This window comes from Bos indicus, chromosome 7 (genome assembly GCF_029378745.1).
Source record: "Bos indicus isolate NIAB-ARS_2022 breed Sahiwal x Tharparkar chromosome 7, NIAB-ARS_B.indTharparkar_mat_pri_1.0, whole genome shotgun sequence".
NCBI lineage: Eukaryota > Metazoa > Chordata > Mammalia > Artiodactyla > Bovidae > Bos > Bos indicus.
Window position 1 is genome coordinate 26,237,273 of NC_091766.1, and position 24,493 is coordinate 26,261,765.

General features: G+C 40.2%; 1 protein-coding gene and 1 long non-coding RNA gene across 2 annotated transcripts in view; one reads left to right on the forward strand and one right to left on the reverse strand.

The window, feature by feature from the left end:
• The window catches only part of LOC139184116 (uncharacterized), a 311,899-nt gene extending 309,718 nt beyond the window's left edge, over positions 1-2,181 (forward strand). The window contains exon 6 of the long non-coding RNA XR_011567588.1: positions 891-2,181. This is a non-coding gene — a long non-coding RNA (uncharacterized lncRNA). The remainder of the gene's footprint in view (positions 1-890) is intronic.
• PRRC1 (proline rich coiled-coil 1) overlaps positions 1-19,660 on the reverse strand; it is a 49,225-nt gene extending 29,565 nt beyond the window's left edge. The window contains exons 1-5 of the mRNA XM_019964613.2: positions 19,513-19,660; positions 9,255-9,375; positions 7,763-8,152; positions 5,125-5,285; positions 2,180-2,282 (exon numbers count right to left, since the gene is read on the reverse strand). Of these exons, the coding sequence (XP_019820172.2) occupies positions 2,180-2,282; positions 5,125-5,285; positions 7,763-8,152; positions 9,255-9,357 (757 nt within the window). The 5' untranslated portion in view covers positions 9,358-9,375; positions 19,513-19,660. The remainder of the gene's footprint in view (positions 1-2,179; positions 2,283-5,124; positions 5,286-7,762; positions 8,153-9,254; positions 9,376-19,512) is intronic.
• Between the last annotated feature and the right edge of the window lie 4,833 nt (positions 19,661-24,493).

The following is a 24,493-nucleotide window of genomic DNA, read 5'->3' on the forward strand; positions in this document are numbered from 1 at the left end:
GAAGAAAAATTCAAATTAATGAAATTCTCATAATTACTACATGCACTAACATTTTATGACATAATTAGTACCAACCTGGCAAAATGACATAAGATATAGATTAACCTTTTAATTGGCTGAGAAACTGAGGCCAACAAGGTCTTGCCCAAGGTAACACAGCTACTTAGCAATGATATCAGGACTCCACCCTAGGCCTGTACATTTTGACTCTACCATGTGAGGTAAGCACACACACTTCACCCTGCCATCTCACATCTTGTTCTGAGATTTCTCAAAAAAGCTGTGAAACATTTTGCTCTTGAAACAATACTATGCTGTTCCTTAGTAAGTGTCTTTTGGAGCAGTTGAAAGTATTTTCCAAATATCTGAGCTTTTTATTATGGACTTTTTCCTGATTGGAATAATGTTCCACAGATCCCATCTTTATTGGAATTTCTTAAGTCATCAAAACCTAAAAGCAATGGGTTCATAGGAAATAAAAAGAATATGTCTTTTTTTCCCCTCCATGTGGGATATAGCTCCTGACCCAAGCAAAGTACTGTTCCATTAGGCTTCAGCTCAAAGAGCTGTTCAGTTTGTGATGACTCATGTCACTTTTAATGATTATAAAGACAGCTCATTAAAAAAAAATGTAGAAACCTAAACTGTGTTAAAATCGATTTCTAATAGTTCCTTATGTTTTCTTGATACATTTGAAATTGTTATAGTGATTTCTACAATATTTGTATAAAAAGATGGTTAAGTTCCGCTAGAGTTTTATTAGATCCAAATGGTCTAGTTTTTGCTGTCAATAGCTTTTTCACACTCAAGTCTTACTGCTTTTTATCTGCTAATAATAGAAATTTCATTTTGTATCTTTCTCTCCTTTTTTTTTTTTTTCCTTTTTCTAGATGTCATGCAGAGTACTAGGCCTGAGGAACCTCTTGGGTTTGAGTCCCGATTTTATCATTTACTAGCTCTGTTACCTTGGGGAAGTCACAGAGCTTGTTTCCTCATAGAAAAATTCCTGCCACCTCACAGAGCTTGCTCTAAGGATTAATAAGGTAAATGCTTCAAATAGGTAATGGGTCTAACACAATACCCATTAAAACAACAAGAGCTCCAAAAATGCTAATTCTTTTTTTTTCTCATTAAAAATAAGATCCTGTGAAAAGAATATATATACTACAAATTATATCAAACTTGATTACTATGAATATATAAAATCAATATATATGGTAGGGTCCAATTCTAAATCATGACAATTAGAAACACAAAGACCAATTCAGCTGAATTCTTTGATTCAATTTTCTACTTAAAGGGAAGCAAAGTGGCTGTTAGCTCCACCAAGTTGTATGACAGAGAACAATAATAAATTCCTCTGAACACAAGTTCCTCATCTAAAACTTGAGGAAAATAACACCTAGCTTTCAGACCTCTTATGAGAATTAGTATCTGGCATATCATATTTAATAAATGGTACTTACCATTAGTAGGTCTTATCTTTTGACATTTACTAGACAGTCAATTGTCAAGAGACTCAAGACTTGAGAGTTATTAACTTTTTATTGCTATTGAAAAATCTCTGTTCAAGTACCTGGTGCACAGCTTTGGCCACTAAATTATTATCTTCAATAGATTTACTAATAATTGGTCATAAATCCTGCTGAGAGATTATGTTATTTCACTTATTGGATATGTACATTAACCATCTGGAAAATTCTTGGTAATGAGGGTTCCAAGGTGGTTAAAATTAAAATAGCTTCCCTAGCAAACCTCAGTAATGAGATATTATTAGTAAACAGATTAACAGCCTCTAAAAAGTTTATTCCTGAGTTACACATAACCACATGTAATTAAAGTAGATAACTGAAGAAATGTCAAAAGCCAAATATGAACAAAGCAACACTTCAAATGTCCATAGTGATAGTAAAATTCATATAAAGCAACACTAACCATATTTATAATTAAAATCAGCAAGTATACTAATAATTTCAAATTTTTACTCCTGCAAAGTTCATGCTGTGAAGTTTTCAAAAATTTTAATGACTAAGGAAAACACGAATTAAAAGCACCAAGACTAACAATCAACATAAGAACATAGGATTGCCACTGATTATAAGACCTATAGGATTACAATCAGTGGCTGACATGAGCACATACTTTACATGGCAGATGCTGCTCTAGTTTAAGTACATACTGATATACGGAGCCATGCCAGGGTCCAGCGTTGTAATCATGCTTTCTACCGAATGTTTTGTTTTATCGAGCACGGATTTCACCATAGGGTTCCCAGCCACACCCTGCACAGAACAAATTCACATGTGAATACACATTCTAAGCAAAAATCACTGTGATGGTGAAACAAACTTTAATTTTCCAATGCACTGCAGACCTATGCTTCTCTAAAGTGTAAAAAAAATAAGGCTATGCCAACGTCAAATTGCTATGAAATTTCAAAACACTTCCTCTCAACTTCTCTTTATCTCATTGTGGATTGACAGCAACCAACAGACCCCATTTCAAGCAGCACTGACCTTGAAAGTATGTTTATTGTATATAAGCATATGTGTATGCATATATGTTAATTTCATTTCTATGTAAACATATATTTTTACTTCATTTCATTATTAGTTATCTATATAAAAGACTAGGCAAAACTTGTCCATTAGGGTCCCAAATAAAGACTGTAATCAAGTGTTTCTCCAAAGACTCATATTTTGTTCCCTAATAGTAAAAACAATTTATCTTTACTTCCCAGAAAAATTACTTATTACTTTAATATATAATAGTTTATATTCTATGAAAGTTTTCTTTTTTCCTACTTCCTATTTGTCTTGTTCCCAAAATCTCACTTTTAAAAAAGTCAGACCTAGTCCTCTGAATTCTTAAAACCACACTAGTAGATAGAAAGAACCAGATCTGAGGAGTTCCTTTCATCTATGCTTCTCCCACAGTCAAACAGACTTAGAGGGAGCAATGCCTCCTGAGATGGCATCTGGTTAACAGGCCATGATTCCACCTGTCTCAACTACCATTAAACTAAGGTGATTCAAAACAAAAATGTCTTCATAACATTGATATTTAAGACTGTCAACTCATCTTTTATGCTGAACATTAGAAGAGTTATTTACAAAATCTGTACAGCTGAACTATTACAACTGGTAATTGACATGCGAACATAGGCTCTTAATAAGAAAAAGAAGTGATAGTTCCTACACAAAGAAAACGTTTAAAAAGCACAAAGTGATAGAAAGAAGCAAGCTTAGAAAAAATGCCATCTTTCTAATACATAAAGCTCAAATGCTGTAAATCAGCTTAACTACCTAACAATCAAAAAATATGTTTAACGTATAATCAAATTGCAACCAAACCCTCAGACTACTGAAGGGAACTTGATTGACAAAGTGACTTTGGAATCATTTAAGAAAGTGGTTAAGAAAAATAAATGGACAATACCAGTACAGAAAAATTTTGAAGAGAAAAACAGAAAACTTATACAATCAAGTGCTGATCTGTCTTTAAGAATGCAAAGACTGCGAACCCACCTTTCTGACTCAACAGATACTCCGATCCCCACCTCAGCACAGAGTAGGCTTTCAATAAATATTAGTATAACAAACAGTTACAATTATTAAAATAGTGTGGTACTGCTGCCAAGGACAGGCAGAGCAGTGGAATAAAATACAGAGCCCACTAACTGACATTATCACACAGAATTTAGTAACTAAGATGAAGGTGACATATCAAATCACTGGGATATGATTTTAGAATACTCGATTAAGTGGTTGGGAAAAAGTAAGTTTGATTTCCACCTCCATAATATATTAATGTATCAGCTATATCAAATGGTATGGTAAAAAAAATACTGCCATAAGAAAATTAAAAGAAATCATAAGAAAACAATTATCAAAATGTAGTAGGTAAAGGTCATTTTTATCATTTAAAAAAACTCATATAAATGACTCCCAAAAATTTAGAAGATTTTGTGTCAATAAAGCATAATAAAGTTGAAATGTATGATAAAAATGGAGAATATGGCAATGTATGACAGCATAAAATAAAATATTAAGAGTTCTTATGAAGTCACTAAAGAAAGTAATCCCAATTCAAAACTGGGCAAAGAATATGAATACAGACTTCACAAAAGAAAAATACAAATGGTCAAAAATCACAGTTAAAAAAAAACTCAAATTCAGTAACAAAGTAATGTAAATTTAAACAAGGTATTATTTGCCTATCAAATTAGAAAATACTATATTTCAATTAATAATCACTTCTCGCAAGTGGAAGATCTTACAGCAGGGTGTTCTGTTATAATTTACCTGGAGAGCAATATATATCTGTAGTTTTTAAAATGTTCACACTGACATTTATTAGGAATTAACTCTGATAAAGCAGAGGTACGCAAAGATTTACATACAAGAGGCTCATCATAATTTTATTAATAAGAATTACAACCAGAAAATGCCAATAACAGGTTAGTGAAATAACACATGGGAAATAAATGCAATGAATAACATGTTGGGCAAAGTAGACTGAAGAATATTTTATGGCTGGAAGATGTTCATGATCACTAAGTAAAGATAAACGAAAGACACAAAATTGTGTCCACATGTCCCTACTCCACTAGAGATATATCTACCTAGATAGGCACATCCAGAAGACTAAGAGGAACTATAGAAAAAGCATAGTGAAAGTGAAAAGCGCTCAGTCATGTTCGACTCTTTGCAACCCCATAGACGACTATACAGTCCATGGAATTCTCCAGGCCAGAATACTGGAGTGGGTAGCCTTTCCCTTCTCCAGGGGATCCTTCCCAACCCAGGGATCGAACCCAGGTCTCCCGCATGGCAGGTGGAATCTTTACCAGCTGAGCCACAAGGGAAGCCCAAGAATACTGGAGTGGGTAGCCTATCCCTCCTCTAGTAGACCTTCTGGACCAAGGAATCAAACCGGGGTCTCCTGCATGGCAGGCGGATTCTTTACCCACTGAGCTATGAGGGAAGCCCAGAAAAAGTGTAATAAGACTAAAAAGATATTTTACAATGATTTTTCCTTATACTATTCTTTTTTATTTTCGAAATTCTCTTAAGTTTTATAATTAAAAACTTACACACGGTTTTTAAAGTAAATACCCCTTACCTTAATAAAACCCCAGAGTCCACCAGCTGAAGCTTCATCCTGACCTCTACCAATTCTAGGGTCTTCCTGCTCCTCTGGGAAAGTGATGGCTGATGTGGTTCCAGTTCCCTGTGCCACAGATGTCAAACCGGCTTGCTGAGTAATAGGAGTTGGCAAAATACCTAGTTAATGGCAAAAATGTTAACATATGTAATTTATTCCATAAAATATCTCCTATAAAAAAGATGCTACAACATATGAAATGAGTAGTTCAAAACAGCTTTAATCATGTTACTATACACTCAGGCATTTCAACACTGAGATATGAATTCAAAGAATCACCTAAATTATACAAACTCCAAAAAAGAAATTTCTTTCCTTCTTCTTAGGCTTATTATCTAGTGCCCTGAAAATGGACAAAAAAATATACCCAAAAGTACTTCATGTTTGCCCAATGTAGCACATGGACGCAAACAGCTACAGCCTGATTCGCCGTAAGGCATAAAAATAGCTGATGTAAGCACTCAAGCTCATTACACAAAATGAAAATAAAAATTAGTAAACATATCCATATAAAATATTTTAACTAAAAAAGAAAATCCACATATACATACACATGGGTGTCATACCTGCACTCTGCAAAAATTTTTGTTAAAGTAGATAATCCAAACTGGATTAAAAAAAAAAATCACAACAAAGTTGTTTCTTTTCCTAAAATTAGAGAAACAATAGGAAGAATATGACAGGATGAAGTTTTAATACTGATTTCCAACAACCATCCCAGGGAAGCCAAAGAACAGCCATTTCTAGGTGTTCTTGACCTAGAAAATAAAATAGTCCGACACCACCAACTTACGGTACATACACTTACTTGATTTTGAACTTTTACATGGCTAAATAAAACTACTCCCTGGATTGTTCAGTTCTGATAATTTTTAAGTAAAGCTAAACTCAGACTTCACCTTGGTGTTTCTCTATAACCGCACAAAATGTTAGGACAAAATTTTGTAATTTTGTCTTACATTTCCCTTCCTTCGTGGCTCAGCTGGTAAAGAATCTGCCTGCAACGCAGACCTGGACTGGATCCCTGCGTTGGGAAGATTCCCCTGGAGACGGGAAACGCTACCCACTTCAGCATTCTGGCCTGGAGAATTCCATGGACTGTACAGTCCATAGGGTCACAGAGTCAGACACAACTGAGCGACTTTTGCTTTCACATACTGACCACGTTCTAAGTTTTATATCATATAAAAATCATATATTAAGTAACATCAATTTTATTTTAATACTTTAAATGAAAATAGAAAGCTCTGAAAATCAAAGGGAATAAAACATTCATGCAGAGTAACAAGAACCCTCCTTTACTGCTGCTAAGAAAGTAAAATGAATGGTGCAGCTGCTTTAGACAATAGTCTGATAGTTGTACTAAAGTCAGCAATTCTGACATGCATCCCAACAGCAGCACTATTTACATGAGCCAAGACACGGAAGCAACCTAAATGTCCATCAACAGATGATTCAATAGATGTGGTATATGTATACACAATGGGATATTACTTAGCCATAAAGAAAGAATGAAATAATGCCATTTGCAGCAACATGGATGAACCTAGAAATTATCATACTAAGTGAAGTAAATTAGACAAAGACAAATATCACGTTATTACTTATATGTGGAATTTAAAAACATGACGCAAATGAACTTATTCACAACACAAACTCACAGACATACTAAAAATTAAAAAATTGATGGTTATCAAAGGCGAAGAGGAGGGGATAAATTAGGAGTTTGGGATTAACAGAAAAACATTACTATATATATATAACAGATAAATAACAAGAACCTACTGTATAGCACAGGGAACTCTACTCAATATCTTGTAATAACCTATAATGGAAAAGAATCTGAAAAAGAATAGATATAGATATATGTATAACTGAGTAACTATGCTGTATACCTGAAACTAACACAATGTTAAAAGCAACTTTACTTCAATTTATTTAGAAAAAAAAATGAAGCCCTTCAGGAAAAAAAAAAAAACTCAGCAATTCTGAACCTAGGTACATACTCAAGAGAAATGAAAACATTTCCATGTAAAACTTGCACACCAAGGTTCATAAAATCAGTACTCACCATAGCCACAAAGTGGAAACAACCCAACAGTTTACCAACTGATGAATAAATAAAAACATGGTATATCCATACAATGGAATATAATCCAGTCCTAGAAATGAAGAATGCTCTGACACCTGTTACAACATGGATGAATCTTGAAAACATCACACTAAGTGAAGGTGGCCTGTCACAAAAGACTACATATTAATACAAGTCCATTTATGTGAAATGTCCAAAACAAGCAAATCTACAGAAACAGAAAGTAGATTAGTGGTTCTGAGAACCATGAGGATTGGGAGATGTATGGAGTGACTGCTAACAGGTGTGCAGTTTCTTTGGGGGTGATTAAAAGGTTCTAAAATTGACTGTGGTGATGGCTGCACAACTTGGTAAATATAGTAACAACTATTAAACTGTACACGTGAAAGTGAATTGTATGGGAACTACACCTCGATAAAGCTGTTTAAAAAAAAAAAAACAAAAAAACAGATAATACATTCCCTATAGCCAGCCACCTGTTTCAAAGTGTCAATGAGAGAATACCTGTCACTGGAGGTGCAGAAAACGATGGCATCAGGGGTGTCTGTGGAGCTCTTCCTGCATGTCCCCTCGTAATGTCGTAAGTTGAGCCAACAGAGAATCCCGAAGTGGGAGGACCCGAAGGGGGTGCAGATAAGAGAGTGTTTGGGGCAGAGGTGGAAGGCGGGAAGTGGGATAGAGGAGGATGACTGAAGGCAGCAGCCGTAGGTGGAGAAGCAGGAGGTGGCAGAGAGGTAACGAGCGGAGGAACGGAAGGAACTGGTGAAGATGGCACAAAGGGCAAGGGTGCCGCAGGCTGCACAGGAGGCAGGGACGGCTGGGGGGTGGAGTACACCTGAGGCGGCAGGCTCTGCACAGAGGACGCGCTTGGAGAAGAGAAGGTGCTGGCTGCGGCTAGGAAAGAGGGGAGGGAAAATCACACGTCAGTGACATGCTTTCACTTAGTTTTCAAAGTATCTTATTACCATCTTGGGAAATTTTTAAATTTAACAGACCCTATTCCCAAGAGTTATCTTTAAATACATAATTAACAATACATGAGTATGACTGAGTGCAAATGACTTTCAATTCCCATCAGTAAAAGCAGCAGGTATATAAAATTAAGTTATGGTATTGCACATCTTTGTGTTTCTGTTTGTTTTGTTGTGCTTTTAATACAACAGACCTGCTTTTCATCTCTGCTAATACGAGCATAAAACCTCACAATTTAGGGCTCAAAAACTTTGGTCAGAAGGTTAATATCCACGAAGTCACAGAACATTAGACAAAGCTAATGCGCTTTTTAGGATATTTCTGTCATAACAAAGATGATTTCTAGTTAATATGAAAACAAAAAATAAAAATTAAAGCAAAACAAAGATGTTTTCTGCCTTTGGGCTTAAATAAAAAAGGCTATTTACCTTCATCCTGGCAAAGATTACAAAAGTTTTAATATATAGGCACACCTCACGTTATTTTGCTTCATTTTACAAATTGAAGGTTTGCAGCAAACCTTACGTCAAACAAGTCTATCGGTGCTGTTTCACCCGGCAGCATTTGTTCTTTGTGTCTCTGTGTGACATTCTGGTACCACTCAAAATATTTCACATTTCACATTATTATTGTATTTGTTATGGTGATGCATGATCACTGATCTTTGGCACTGCAAAAAGATTACAACTTGCTGAATGCCCAGATGATAGCCAGCATTTTAAAGCAATGCTTTAGCAAAGTATGTAATTGAAGTGGGTACATTTTGAAGTGGGTACATTGTTTTCTTTTTAGACATAGGCATAATCTACTACACACTTAATAGACAACAGTATAGTGCAATCGTAATTTCTATATGCACTAGGAAATAAAAAAAATCATGTGACTTGCTTTACTGCAGTGTTCTGGAACTGAACTCACAGTATCTCTGAGGTATGTCTCTAAGCTTTTGTTAAATGACTCTGAGAAAAGACGACAGTATCCTGACTCTCCTCAAAACCCACTGATGCTAGACAACTGCACATACCTAAAGGAGCCGGGGAGGAGGAGAGCGCAGCAGAAGCCAGGCCCCCAGAATTCGGTGGGGGGGTCCCAGGTGGTGTTGTCTCTATTCCACTTTCTTCCATCATTTTTCAATTTCAGTACAACTGTAAAAATATTAAAATGTAATAAAGATTACACAGTAATAAAAAGTATACTTTTAAACCTTGTATCAGTTCAGTTCAGTCGCTCAGTCGTGTCCAACTCTTTGCGACCCCATGAACCGCAGCACACCAGGCCTCCCTGTCCATCACCAACTCACGGAGTTCACTCAGACTCACATCCATCGAGTCGGTGATGCCATCCAGCCATCTCATCCTCTGTCATCCCCTTCTCCTCCTGCCCCCAATCCCTCCCAGCATCAGAGTCCTTTCCAATGAGTCAACTCTTCGCATGAGGTGGCCAAAGTACTGGAGTTTCAGCTTTAGCTTGTATAGTTAGCAAATAAAGCATTTAGAGAAGAGCTAACACCTATCCTTCTCAAACTCTTCAAAAAAAAAAAAAAATTGTAGAGGGAGGAACACCCCCAAACTCATTCTATGAGGCCACCATCACTGATACCAAAACCAAGACATCACACAAAAAGGAAAATTACGGGCCAACATCACTGATGAACATGGACACGAAAATCCTCAACAGAATACTAGCAAACAGAATCCAACCACACATTAAAAGGATCACACACCATGATCAAGTGGGGTTTAATCCCAGGGATGGAAGAATTCTTCAATATATGCAAATCAATCAATGTGACACACAATATTAACAAATGGAAGGGCTAAATCATAGGAAAATCTCAATAGATGCAGAAAAAGCTTCCAACAAATTTCAATACCCATTTATTACAAAAACGCTTCAGAAAACAGGCACAGAGCAAACCTACCTTAACACAGTAAATGCCATATATGACAAATCCACAGCAAACATTATTCTCAACAGTGAAAAACTGAAAGCATTTTCTCTAAACAAGACAAGGGTGCCCACTCTGGCCAATATTATTCAACATAGTTCGTTCTAGATGTCCTAGCCACAGAAATCAGAGAAGAGAAAGAAATAAAAGGAATACAAATTGGAAAAGAAGAAATAAAACTCACTGTGGATGACATGGTAGTGTACATGGAAAATCCTAAAGATGCCACCAGAAAACTACCAGAGCTAACCAATGAAGTTGCAGGGTACAAAATCAATACACAGAAATCTCCTGCATTTCCACTCACTAACAATGGAAGATCAGAAAGAGAAATTAAGAAAACAATCCCATTTACCATTGTAACAAAAAGAATAAAACACCTAGGAATAAACCTACCTGCAGAAACAGAAGACCTATATGCAGAAAACTATAAGACCCTGATGAAAGAAATCAAAGACAACGCAAACAGACGCAGAGCTATACTAAGTTCTTCGTCTGAATAATCAATATTGTGAAAATGATTACATTATCCAAAGCAATCTACAGATTCAGTGCAATCCCTCTTAAACTACCAATGCCATTTTTCACAGAACTAGAACAAAAAATTTTTACAATTTGTATGAAAACACAAAAGACCCCGAACAGCCAAAGCAATCTTGAGAAAGAGTGAGCTAGAGTAATCAGGCTCCCTGACTTCAGACTGTACTCCAAAGCTGCACTAATCAAGACAATACAGTACTGGCACAAAAACAGAAATACAGTTCAATGTCTACAGATAACCTGAAGCACCAATGGGCACCTAATCTTTGACAAAGGAGGCAGGACGATACAATGGAGAAAAACAGCCCCTTCAGTAAGGGTGCTGGGAAAACTGGACAGCTACATGTAAAAGAATGAAATTAGAACATTTCCTAACACCATCAAAAAATAAACTCAAAATAGATTAAAAATCTAAATGCAAGTCTAGACACTATAAAATTCTTAAGAGGAAAACATAAAACATTCTGACATAAAATGACCCACCTCCTAAAAAAAAATAAAACCAAAAATAAACAAATGGGTCCTAATAAAACTTAGAAAGCTTTTACAAAGCAGGAAACCATAAACAAGATGAGAAGACATTCCTTAGAATGGGAGAAAGTATTTGCAAATGAAACAACGGACAAGGGATTAATCTCCAAAATATACAAGCAAATCATGTAGATCAATATCAAAAAAATTAACAGCCCAATCAAAAAATGGATGGAAGACCTAAATAGTCACTTCTTCAAAGAAGACACACAAATGTCTAATAAACACATAAAAAAGTGCTCAACATCATTTATTACTAGAGAAATGCAAATCAATACAATGAGATATTACCTCACAACTGGTCAGAACGGCCATCATCAAAAAATCTACAAACAATAAATGCTGGAGAGGGCGTGAAGAAAAGGGAACCTTCATACACTATGAGACTGTAAATTGATAGAGCTTCTAGCAGAACCATATAGAGGGTCCTTAGAAAACTAAAAATAGAACTAACATATGATCCAGCAATCCCACCATTTGGGCACATACTCTTGAGAAAACCGTAATTCAAAATACACACGCACCCCAATGCTCACTGCAGCACCATTTACAACAGCCAGGACATGGAAGCAACCTAGATGGCCATCAACAGATGAATAGATAAAGAAGATGTAGGGGTACATACACACAATGGAATATTACTCAGTCATAAAAAGGAACAAAACTGGGTCGGGGATAGACCTAAGTCTGTCATACAGAGTAAAGTCAGTTAGAAAGAGAAAAATATCCTGAATTAACACATATGTATGAAATCTAGAAAGATGGTACAGACGAGTCTGTTTGCAGGGTAGGAACAGGGATGCAGACACAGAGAAGAGACATGTGGGCATGGTGGTGGGGTGGGAAGAGGGCAAGGGGGAGATAAGCTGCAGAGCAGGACTGACTATACACACTTCCACATGTAGGACAGATAGGGAGGGGAGAGTGTAACACAGGGAACTCAGCTCAGGGCCCTGTGATGACCTACAGGGGAGGGCCTGGGGTGGGGGGGTGGAAAGTAGGTTTAAGGGGGAGGGGATATATGTATTCATAGAGCTGATCCACTTTGTTGTACAGCAGAAACTAACACAACATTGTAAAGCAACTACATGCCAATAAAATAAAAATTACATAGCTCAAATGTAAATAAATAACCAACAGAGAGATGTCTGTTTTTACTGTATACAATGCCACTTATTTCCAGGTGAAGGATTTGTCAAAATTTCTAAAAAAGTAGTCTGTGAGACTATTTAATGCACAAACAATCTGAGACATTTTCATACACCTACTTCATAATTGAGAAATAATTTTATGTTAGCTATGTAATTACCCAATATATTTCAAATAGTAAATTACTAATTTAATTTCTGCCACAGGAATGCATGTTAGATTTATATCTAGATTCCAGTCACTATTACTTCAAAAATATGTAAAGTATTTTTGAAACACTTCCTCCCTCCTCACTAAGCAGTGTACATGGGCTACTCCTGTTAACAGGCTACTCCACTTCCCAGGTGGCTCAGAGAAAAGAATCTACATGCCGATGCAGAAGATGTGGGTTCGATCCCTGGGTTGGGAAGATCCCCTAGAGAAGGAATAGGCAAGCCACTCCAGTATTCTTCCCTAGTCCCAGTTTTTCTTTGTTTACATTCTAAAAAGTACCCCCATAATGGTCAACCCACCTGCCAAGCCAAGAGAAACAGGTTTGATCTCTGGGTCAGGAAGATCTCCTAGAGAAGGAAATGGCAACCCACTCCAATATTTTTGTCTAGGAAATCCCATGGACAGGAGAGCCTGGCAGGCTAGTCTACCGGGTTGCAAGTCAGACATGACAGCAACTAAACAACATAATGGCTAAATGATTAGGTCTCAGCTTTTAGAAAAGTCAGGTTTTAGCAAAAGTGCCACGAGCATTTTTCCTAACAGACAAAAATGGATTACAAAATGTTAGAAAATTTCCTTAAAAATTACAAACTTTCAAGCCTGCTTCAAGTATAAAATCAGAACTTCTAAATACATCAAATACATTTTTGAAGTTTTTATTCATTTTACCAATATTCAGCGAAGGTCAACCACTTGCCAAGCACCACACTGGTGCCTCTGGAAATAAGAGGGTAAGCAAAAGCAAACAGGATACTTACAGTCCAGCCCCGGAGACAATCAATAACACCAACATACAGTGAACTGCAGCCTGAATGATGTGCTCTGAGGGCAAGAACAATTCTGTTTGCTAGAAAATGACTTTGACTTGGGGGTCAGAAAGGGATGATCAGGATTTAATTAGGAAAGGGAAAGACAAGGAGGGTACATGCCAGGAAAAGTGACTATATAGAGTCAGAAAGGAACAGGAATGAGGATCGCAGACCTGATGGGAGCCCAGACTGTACTGAGATTTACAAGCCATGTTAAAGAGTGGAATCTTCTAAGAGAAAGTCACTGTGGGGGCATTCAAACTAGGGATGATGTATTTGTCTTTTAACTTCTTTGAAGGAATTTCCGGCTCACGGAAGATGCCAATATAGAGCAGAGTTCATCAGTGCCCTAACCCAGCTCCTTCCAGTGACAGCATCCTACATAACTAGGGTTCAACCATAAAGTCTAGGAAATTAACTCTGGCACAATACAAGTAACTGAAGAATAAACCTTCTTTGGATTTCACCTGCTTTTATTTACATGTGTGAGTCTGTACGCAGTTCTATGACATTTCATCATATGCACTGACTCAGGGAGCCACCACCACAATCAGGACACAGAACTGTTCCATCTCCCCAAACAAACTCCCACATGCTGTTCCTTGGTTACACCCTCTCATCCGCCATACACCCTGACAAACAACTGTTCTCTATTTTCTCATTTCATGAATGTTACAAAAATAAAACCATACTGCATATAGCCTTCTGAAATTGGCTTTTTTCATGCAAAAGAGTGCTCTCAAGATCCATCCAAGCCGTTCGATGGATCGGCGGTTGGTTCTTTTTCATTGCTGAAAACTATGCCATTTTATAGATGTACCACTGTTTGATTATCCATTTATTTGCTGAAGGACATTTAGGCTGCTTTAGGCAATTCATATTTGTGTTTTGAAAACGTTCCTCTGACCAAAGAATGCAGACCATGCCATAGGGCATCTACATAGAACAGACACAGGGAGACCCTTAAGAAGGATACAGAAGTATTTCAAATAACATTCTAGACTAGTGATTCTCAAACAGGGAGTGGAGAAGGGTGATTTGCCCCTCAGGGGTCATTTGGCAGTGTCTGAAGCTGGAAAAAGCACAAGGTGGAATCAAGATTACCAGGAGAAATATCAATAACCTCAGATGCAGATGACACCACCCTTAGGGCAGAAAGTGAAGAGCAACTCAAAAGCCTCTTGATGAAAGTGAAAGTGGAGAGTGAAAAAGTTGGCTTAAAGCTCAATATTAGAAAACGAAGATCATGGCATCTGGTCCCATCACTTCATGGGAAATAAATGGGGAAACAGTGGAAACAGTGTCAGACTTTATTTTTGGGGGCTCCAAAATCACTGCGGATGACTGCAGTAATTTCATGACTGCAGTCATGAAATTAAAAGACGCTTACTCCTTGGAAGGAAAGTTATGACCAACCTAGATAGCATATTAAAAAACCAGAGGCATTACTTTGCCAACAAAGGTTCGTCTAGTCAAGGCTATGGTTTTTCCAGTAGTCATGTATGGATGTGAGAGTTGGACTGAAGAAAGCTGAGCGCTGAAGAATTGATGCTTTTGAACTGTGGTGTTGGAGAAGACTCTTGAGAGTCCCTTGGACTGCAAGGAGATCCAACCAGTCCATTCTAAAGGAGATCAGTCCTGGGTGTTCTTTGGAAGGAATGATGGTAAAGCTGAAACTCCAGTACTTTGGCCACCTCATGCAAAGAGTTGACTCATTGGAAAAGACTCTGATGCTGGGAGGGATTGGGGGCAGGAGGAGAAGGGGACGACAGAGGATGAGGTGGCTAGATGCCATCACCAACTCGATGGACTGAGTTTGAGTGAACTCAGGGAGGTGGTGATGAACAGGGAGGCCTGGCGTGCTACAATTCATGGGGTCGCCAAGAGTCGGACATGTCTGAGCGACTGAACTGAAGACATTTTTGTGGTTCAATGGTTAAGAATTTGCCTTCCAGTGCAGGGGTCGTGGGTTCGAACGCTGGTTGGAGAACTAAGATCACCACATGCAGCAGGGCAACTAAGCGTGCACGCTCCAACTGCTGAGCCCGCACGTTGCAACCAGAGAAACCCATTCACTGAAAAGAACGATCTGGCATGCCACAGCTAAGACCCAGTGTAGCCAAATAAATATTTAAAAAACAAAAAAAAAAAAACCAATAAGAGAGTATTAGGGGCATCCAGTAGGTAAAAGCTGGGGATACAGCTAAAAATTCTACAATGCACAGGACAGTCCCCACAAGAATTATCTGGCCCCAAACACCAATAATGCCAAGGCTGAAAAACTTTGGTTTAGCCTAAAGTTCTGACAGTGGAGATGGAGAAGAGTGGATAGACTCAGGAGATGTTTAAGTGGTAAGACCCAGCAATAGACTGGATATGGGGTCCAGAAAAGGGAGAGGCGTGACGTGCACACCTGGACAGATGGTGGTGCCATTCAATAAGATAAGGAACACTGGAGGACGTCAAAGTGCTGTCTGATGTTTTGGGAAAGAAGGGATTACAGAGTATTTAATATTGGACATGCCAAGTGCAAACTCCTTGAAACAACCAAGTACAGCTGACTTGTTTTGCAGCTCAGAAACCACATAAATGTGGGCTTCATCAGTTCACTGATAATCTCTAAAGTCATGTGCTGAAAAGAGATAATCTGAGAAGACTAAGTGAAAAAAGAAGACAGCTCAACGAATCCTTAAAAAATAACCAAGGAGGGGGAAAAAAACACCTGCAGAGACCACAAAAACAGGAAAAACACCAGAAGGCAGCGGTGTCCAAAAACCAGAGAAGAGTGTTTCAAGGCAACGGTATCAAATGCTGCTGCTGCTGCTAAGTCGCTTCAGTAGTGTCCAACTCTGTGTGACCCCACAGACGGCAGCCCACCAGGCTCTCCCGTCCCTGGGATTCTCCAGGCAAGAACACTGGAGTGGGTTGCCAGGTCCTTCTCCAATGCAGGAAAGTGAAAAGTGAAAGTGAAATCGCTCAGTCGTGTCTGACTCTTCGCGACCCCATGGACTGCAGCCTACCAGGCTCCTCCATCCATGGGATTTTCCAGGCAAGAGTACTGGAGTGGGGTGCCATTGCCTTCTCTGATCAAATGCTGCAGAGAAGCCAAATAGGATGATATATGAAAAAGTGAACAGATTTCCCAAACTGGAGTTAAAACTTAGTGAGAGCTGTTTCCAAAATGGAGTGAAGATAGCAACCGGTTTCAACTGGACTGAGGTAGGAAGTAAAGCAAATACGTACAACACTTTTAAAAGTTTTGCTGTTGAGTGTAGATGAAAGATCTATGGGCAGGAAGTAGGAAGCAGAGATCCCAACAGGCAAAATCCTTTCATTCAACAACATCTACTTCTGCTTCATTGACTATGTTAAAGCCTTTGACTGTGTGGATGACAGTAAACTGGAAAATTCTTAAAGAGACAGAAATACCAGACCACCTTACCTGCCTCCTTAAAAATCTGTATGTAGGTCAAGAAGCAACAGTTAAAAGAGGATATGGAACAATGGACTGGTTCAAAATTGGGAAAGGAGTACGTCAAGGCTGTATATTGTCACCCTGTTTATTAAACTTATAAGCAGAGTACATCATGTGAAAGGCCCGGGCTGGATGAAGCAGAATTTGGAACTGAGATTGCTGAGAGAAATATCAAAATATCAAAAACCTCAGATGTATAGATGCCCTTCTACCCTAAGGGCAGAAAGTGAAAAGGAACTAAAGAGACTCTCGATGAGGGTGAAAGAGGAGAGTGAAAACGCTGGCTTAAAACTCAACATTCAAAAAACTAAGATCATAGCATCTGGTCCCATCACTTCATGGCAAATAGATGGGGGAAAAGTGAAAACAGTGGCAAATTTTATTTTCTTCAACTCCAAAATCACTGTGGAACAGTGACTGCAGCCATGAAATTAAAAGACATTTGCTCCTTGGAAGAAAAGCTATGATAAACCTAGACAGTGTATTAAAAAACAGAGACATCACTTTGCCAACAAAAGTCCGATAGTCAAAGCTATGATTTTTCCAGTAGTCATGTACGGATGTGAGAGATGGACCATAAAGAAGGCTGAATGCCGAGGAATTGATGCTTTTGAATCATGGTACCAGAGAAGACTCTTGAGAGTCCCTTGGACAGCAAGGAGATCCAGTCAATCCTAAAGGAAGTCAACCCTGAATATCCATTGGAAAGACTGATGCTGAAGCTAAAGCTCCAATACTTTGGCCACCTGATGCAAACAGATGGCTCACTGGAAAAGACCCTGAGGCTAGGAAAGATTGAAGGCAGGAGGAGAAAGGAGTGAGCACAGAGGATGAGATGGATGGATGGCATTACTGATTCAATGGACATAGGTTTGAGCAAGCTCTGGGAGACAGTGAAGGACAGGGAAGCCTGGCATGCTGCAGTCCATGGGGTTGAAAAGAATTAGACATGACTCAGTGACTTAACAACAGATCAAAGGTAGATAATATGGGACAGAACCATCTTCTGGGGACTTTATCACTCCCTAACAAAGCTATCTCTTTTCATCTCATTTTTCCACTGGTTATTCATCTTCCTACTACAAATGCTACCAATCCTCAAAGTGATTTGTGGGAGTCAAATTTAAAGATAAACATTACTGAATGCACTTGCAAACGAACTTGTACAATGAATACAACCCATAAAATGGAATATTGGTCAATTTCTTTCTGTCTTTAAAAGCTAGACTGTTTGAGAACTAGCTTAACAACAATATTGGGTAAATCTTGGATTCATAAACAGTGTACTCAATCGTGTCTGACTCTTTGTGACCCTTGGACTGTAGCCTACCAGGCTCCTCTGTCCATGGAATTCTGCAGGCTAGCCATTTCCTCCTCCAGGGGATCTTGCCCACCCAGGGATCAAACCCAAGTCTTCTGCACTGTATGAGGATTCTTAACCATGGAGCCACCAGGGACTATAATACCATCTACAAAAGAAAAGTTACTGTGATAAAAGTAACAGGGAAATGTCAGAGTTGGGAGAGGTTCTAATGCTTAGTCTCAACACAAAAAGTATATTAATGTATCAGCATTAAAGAAAAAGTGATGGAAATGGGTTGGAAAACTGGGTCCGTTTCTGGATGCACTCTGCTCTTCCAATTTTCTTGTGCCCTGGATTTTCTCTTAAAGGTGGCTACTTATAAAGATGCAAGAGATGAACTACTGAACCTCTGATAAACATAACCTCTGATAAACATAAAATCTTATTAAAAACGATTACTACTGTTGATGTGCTACCGGTTCAAAAGATGCTCTCTACTACCCTTTAGTGAGCACTTCTGCAGGAAGGTCTGAGTTTTGTCTCTGCATTCCCAGTTCTGATCCCAAAAATAACTTCTATAAATGTTCACTGACCAAATAGCGGCTGTAAAGGAAAAAGACTGGAATGTCAAAATGTGTCATGTTCGAAGAAAGATACATGCTGTCTCTTAAGAACTACTTCCAACGACACTCTTAAACTGGACAAATTCTGCCAATCCAGGACACATGCTATCCCTCAAATTTGCTCGAAGCAGGCCCCAGAAATGAACAAAGAGACAGCAGAGTGCAAAAGCCCTCCTGCGCGGCGCTAGGCATCTATGGGGGAACCCACTGTTAAAGAAGCGACTTTTTAGTGCCCACCCCCATTTGTTGACCCGGGAGTCTCCTAGGAGGGAGCGGCCTCCCCCCAAGCTCTGCCACGTCTCCAGGCGGGCTGGGCCGGGCCAAGGTCGCCTGCCTCCGGTCTCTCCCCTTTGGCCAGCGCGGTGGAAGGTGGAGCCAAATAGCCAGGGGGCGCCGGTGTGGGTCCGGGGAGTGGACCCTAGAACCGGCCAAGACCCCCGGGCCGCACTCTCCGCAAAATCCACAGCGGGAATGCTTGCTTCATGAAGCCTACCGGTACCTGGGCTGAACTCTGGACACTCCAACAGCGGGAGCCTGGACTGTACCAGTGAGGAGCTCTGAGCGACCCTCGCCTCCCGGCCCCGCCGGCCCGCCCACCTCGCAGGCAAGGCGCCCTTGGGCGCTGGTTTGGGCGCCTGAGCCCCATCCCGCCGCCCACATGCACCCGCATTGCTGCCGGAGTAACGCTTACCTGCAGGCTCGAGATAGTGTCTGCGTGGCAATGAAAAGTGGAGGCTAGACAGGCTGGGTGTAAGACTACTGCTGTGAGAAGACGAGCAAGACGCAGGTAAGACCCTGCAGCGCGCGCGCCCGCCTCCAAGATGGCCACCGGAGGCGCCTGTCCCTGAGGCTGCCACGTCCCCGGCGCGCCGCCCCGCCCCGTGCTGAGTCCCGCCCCACGCCCCGCCCCCAGAGCCCTGCCCAGATGCCAGTTAAACCTGCTGGAGCACCTGGGTCCAAAGATCGTGCAACCAGGGCGGGCGCTGCCCACTCCAGAAACACGACTGCCCTCCTTTCCACTACTCAACCTCAGCATGCGAGAATGGAACCCTTGTTATTGGGTGTAGCTCACTTACTCTTACTTACTCACTTACTCCATGGCCGCCCCCAGGGAAGGCGATTACCTCCCCCCAACCCAAGGGCATGCCGCCTCCAGGCAACTTCGCTCCCAAAACAGACTTATCCTTTGTATTTTCAAAGATTTCTAGATAAGAGCGGTTGCTTCCGGAAAGAGAGAGAGCAGGGTGGCAGATACTATACTGATTTTCCCCAAGTTCATGTATTACACATATTTTTTATGGAAAATCGAAAATTATCCACTTTCTTAACCTTATGTGCTGCACTTAAAACAGGTTCTGAAGGTCGGTGCTCAATAATGTACCCTAAATCAATCAATCAATACAGTACAATGGTGGAATATAAAGAATTTGCGATCAGAAATCCTGGTTTGAGTCCCGACTGCCCTAGTGTTGCTTGTGCAGTCATGTTACCTTATACAGATCGCTCATTCTCTTTGAGTCTCCCTATTTCTATCTGTAAGATAAGAATACTTGCCATCTCTAATCAAGCAGGTAAGAGAATCAAAATAAGACACACAAAAGCACTTTTTAAGCTGCTGAGTGTTAAATACATAAACAACTGTTGTTTACCTTATTTTCAAATTATTTCAGGAACTCATCTATAGAATTAGCATTAATATATTTCTCAGACTTGACAGCTAAAAGCATTTTAAAATACCTCACTAAAGAGTTAATACTGTTTAACTGTGCCCTAACTTCAGACAAAATGATTTGCAGCTTCAATGGATTGGTCCCTGAGGTGGTGACTCTTATCTTGTCCCCAGAGAATGTGTGTAGGTGGCTGTCTGGGTTACTCTCCATAGAGTGCTGTTTGGGGTGGTGCTGAAAAGAGTTACCATCTCCCATCCTTTTTGGTCAACACCCTTAATAACTGTAAGAACTGTTGGTTTCTCCATTCAATCAACAAATATTTATTAGTGTCTGCAATGTCCTGAGCATCAGTACTAGAAAGTAGCAATGAACAAGACAGACAAGATCCTTACACTGAGGGAGAGGCAGATCTTCTCAAGGGAGAGGCAGGCTATGAGCAGAAAAATAAAGTGAGTACTGTTTGTGATGGGCACTTTGAGGAAAGTCAATGGGGTAATGTGATCTTCATAATAACTGGGGGAGGCCACCTTGGATGGGCCAGAAGTGTAAGGTGTCTCTGAGTAGGTAGGATTTTAGTTGAGATCACAGGGAAGCAGCCCTGTGATTCTTTGAACAGAGGGAAGAACACCCAAAGGCTTTGAGGGAGGGTGCCTGGCATGTCTGTAGAACAAGAAGGAAATTGGGACTAAGACGGTGGTTAGAAATGAGGTCAGAGAGATAGCAGGGCCAGATGGTAGCCAGCCTTGGAGGCCATCTTAAGGCCTTTGGGTTATATCTGGAGAGAAATGAGAAGCAAGTGGAAGGTTTTGAGCAGAGGACAGATAAGATTTGACTTCCATTTTAAGTCATATTCTGTTTGCTGTTTGAGAATTGTGAAGGGGGTGGTGGTGCAAAGACAAAAGCAGAATGATCACAATGAAGTGATGCTGCCTTAGAGTACCGAGTAACCTGGCAGCCTACAGTCTGTGGGGTCTCAAAGCGTCAGACATGACTGAGCACACACACATGCCTTAGTATAGCTAATGGGGCAGGCAGGGGAGGGAGTACATGGTGTGGACACCTTTTGAAGGTTAAGCTGTCATGATTTCCTGATGGATTGGATGTGACTGTATTAGTGTTCTAAGACCTCCAAAGCAAATTACCATGACTGGTTGGCTAAAAGCAACAGAAATTTATTCTCTCACAGTTCTAGAGAACTGGAAGAGAGTCAGGGCCTCTCTGAGAGCTCTTCCATATCTCATCCAGCTTGAGGGGTGCCAGCTATTCTTTGGATCATGCCAGCCTGACTCCAGTCTCTGACTTTGTATCCACATGGCCTTCTCTCCTGTCTGCCTTTCTCTTATAAACAGGCCCGTCATTGCATGTAGTAAAAGTCGCTCAGTCATGTCCGACTCTTTATGACCCCATGGACTATACAGTCCATGGAATTCTCCAGGCCAGAATACTGGAGTGGGTAGTTGTTCCCTTCTCCAGGGGATCTTCCCAACCCAGGGATCAAACCCAGGTCTCCTGCATTGAAGGTGGATTCTCTACCAGCTGAGCATGTAGTTCAGTTCAGTTCAGTTCAGTCACTCAGTTGTGTCTGACTCTTTGAGACCCCATGAATCGCAGCATGCCAGGCCTCCCTGTCCATTACCAACTCCTGGAGTTCACTCAGACTCACATCCATCAAGTCAGTGATGCCATCCAGCCATCTCATCCTCTGTCATCCCATTCTCCTCCTGCTCCCAATCCCTCCCAGCATCAGAGTCTTTTCCAATGAGTCAACTCTTTGCATGAGGTGGCTAAAGTACTGGAGTTTCAACTTTAGCATCAGTCCTTCCAAAGAAATCCCAGGGCTGATCTCCTTCAGAATGGACTGGTTGGATCTCCTTGCAGTCCAAGGGACTCTCAAGAGTCTTCTCCAACACCACACTTCAAAAGCATCAATTCTTCGGCGCTCAGCCTTCTTCACAGTCCAACTCTCACATCCATACATGACCACTGGAAAAACCATAGCCTTGACTAGACAGACCTTTGTTGGCAAAGTAATGTCTGTGCTTTTGAACATGCTATCTAGGTTGGTCATAACTTTCCTTCCAAGGAGTAAGTGTCTTTTAATTTCATGGCTGCAGTCACCATCTGCAGTGATTTTGGAGCCCAGAAAAATAAAGTCTGACACTGTTTCCACTGTTTCCCCATCTATTTCCCATGAAGTGGTGGGACCGGATGCCATGATCTTCGTTTTCCGAATTTTGAGCTTTAAGCCAATTTTTTCACTCTCCACTTTCACTTTCATCAAGAGGCTTTTGAGTTCCTCTTCACTTTCTGCCATAAGGGTGGTGTCATCTGCATATCTGAGGTTATTGATATTTCTCCCACAATCTTGATTCCAGCTTGTTCTTCTTCCAGCCCAGCGTTTCTCATGATGTACTCTGCATATAAGTTAAATAAGCAGGGTGACAATATACAGCCTTGACATACTCCTTTTCCTATTTGGAACCAGTCTATTGTTCCATGTCCAGTTCTAACTGTTGCTTCCTGACCTGCATACAGGTTTCTCAAGAGGCAGGTCAGGTGGTCTGGTATTCCCATCTCTTTCAGAATTTTCCACAGTTTATTGTGATCCACACAGTCAAAGCCTTTGGCATAGTCAATAAAGCAGAAATAGATGTTTTTCTGGAACTCTCTTGCTTTTTCCATGATCCAGCAGATGTTGGCAATTTGATCTCTGGTTCCTCTGCCTTTTCTAAAACCAGCTTGAACACCTGGAAGTTCACGGTTCACATATTGCTGAAGTCTGGCTTGGAGAATTTTGAGCATTACTTTACTAGCGTGTGAGATGAGTGCAATTGTGCGGTAGTTTGAGCATTCTTTGGCATTGCCTTTCTTTGGGATTGGAATGAAAACTGACCTTTTCCAGTCCTGTGGCCACTGCTGAGTTTTCCAAATTTGCTGGCATACTGAGTGCAGCACTTTCACAGCATCATCTTTCAGGATTTGAAAGAGCTCCACTGGAATTCCATCACCTCCACTAGCTTTGTTCGTAGTGATGCTTTGTAAGGCCCACTTGGCATGTAGGACCCACCCTAAATCCACAATGATCTCATCTAAAGCTCCTTGAGGATCTAGACCCTATTTCTAAATAAGCACCTATTCACAAGTTCCCTGTGGACATATCTTTTTTGTGAAGGGCACTGTTCTACCCACTATATGGGTCATGAGAGACAGGAGTTAACCAAATAAACAGGATTATAAAATGAGTTTTGACATTAACCTTGAATTGCATTTGTTTTACTCATCACGTTTCACTTGAATTTCAAAAGAACTTGTATGTCACATATTATTACTATTATTCCAATATTAGAAATAAGAAAACTAAGGCTCTGAGAATTGTGTGTAGACCTGGAACTAGAACCCAGAAGTCTTTATCTCTACCCCCAAATCCTTGCCTAATTTTGAGGTGATGGGTTAGAAGGTATGTTCTTAGACAAAGGGCAGTGAGGGTAGTCCAGGGAAAAATATTGCTTAATGACAACAAACTACTTGGGTCTTTTGGCTTTAGCTAGTAGTCTTGTCTTGTGCTCAGTCATGTCCGACTCATTGCAGCCCCATAGACTGTAGTCTGCCAGGCTCCTCTTTTCCTGGAATTTTCCAGGCAAGAATACTGGATTGGGTTGCCATTTCCTCCTCTAGGGGATCTTCCCAACCCAGGGATTCAACGCATGTCTCCTGCGTCTTCTGTACTGGCAGGTGGATTCTTTACCAAAAGTGCCACCTGGGCTACTAGCATAATTCATCAAATTTCTTCTTAGAGAAAGTCTCTAATACATAATAGAGTTCATTTCTGAGCTACTATGAGATATACAGTGCTATAGTAGAATTTTGTTTTTCTGGCTCAAAAACAAAAGCAAACCAAACTATTTCCCATTTGAGTTGAGGCTTTTTCCTAGCTCAGTTCAGAGCTAACAGATCTATATATAGTCTTAAAACAGTCCATAAAGTTTGTACTGTTCATGTGAA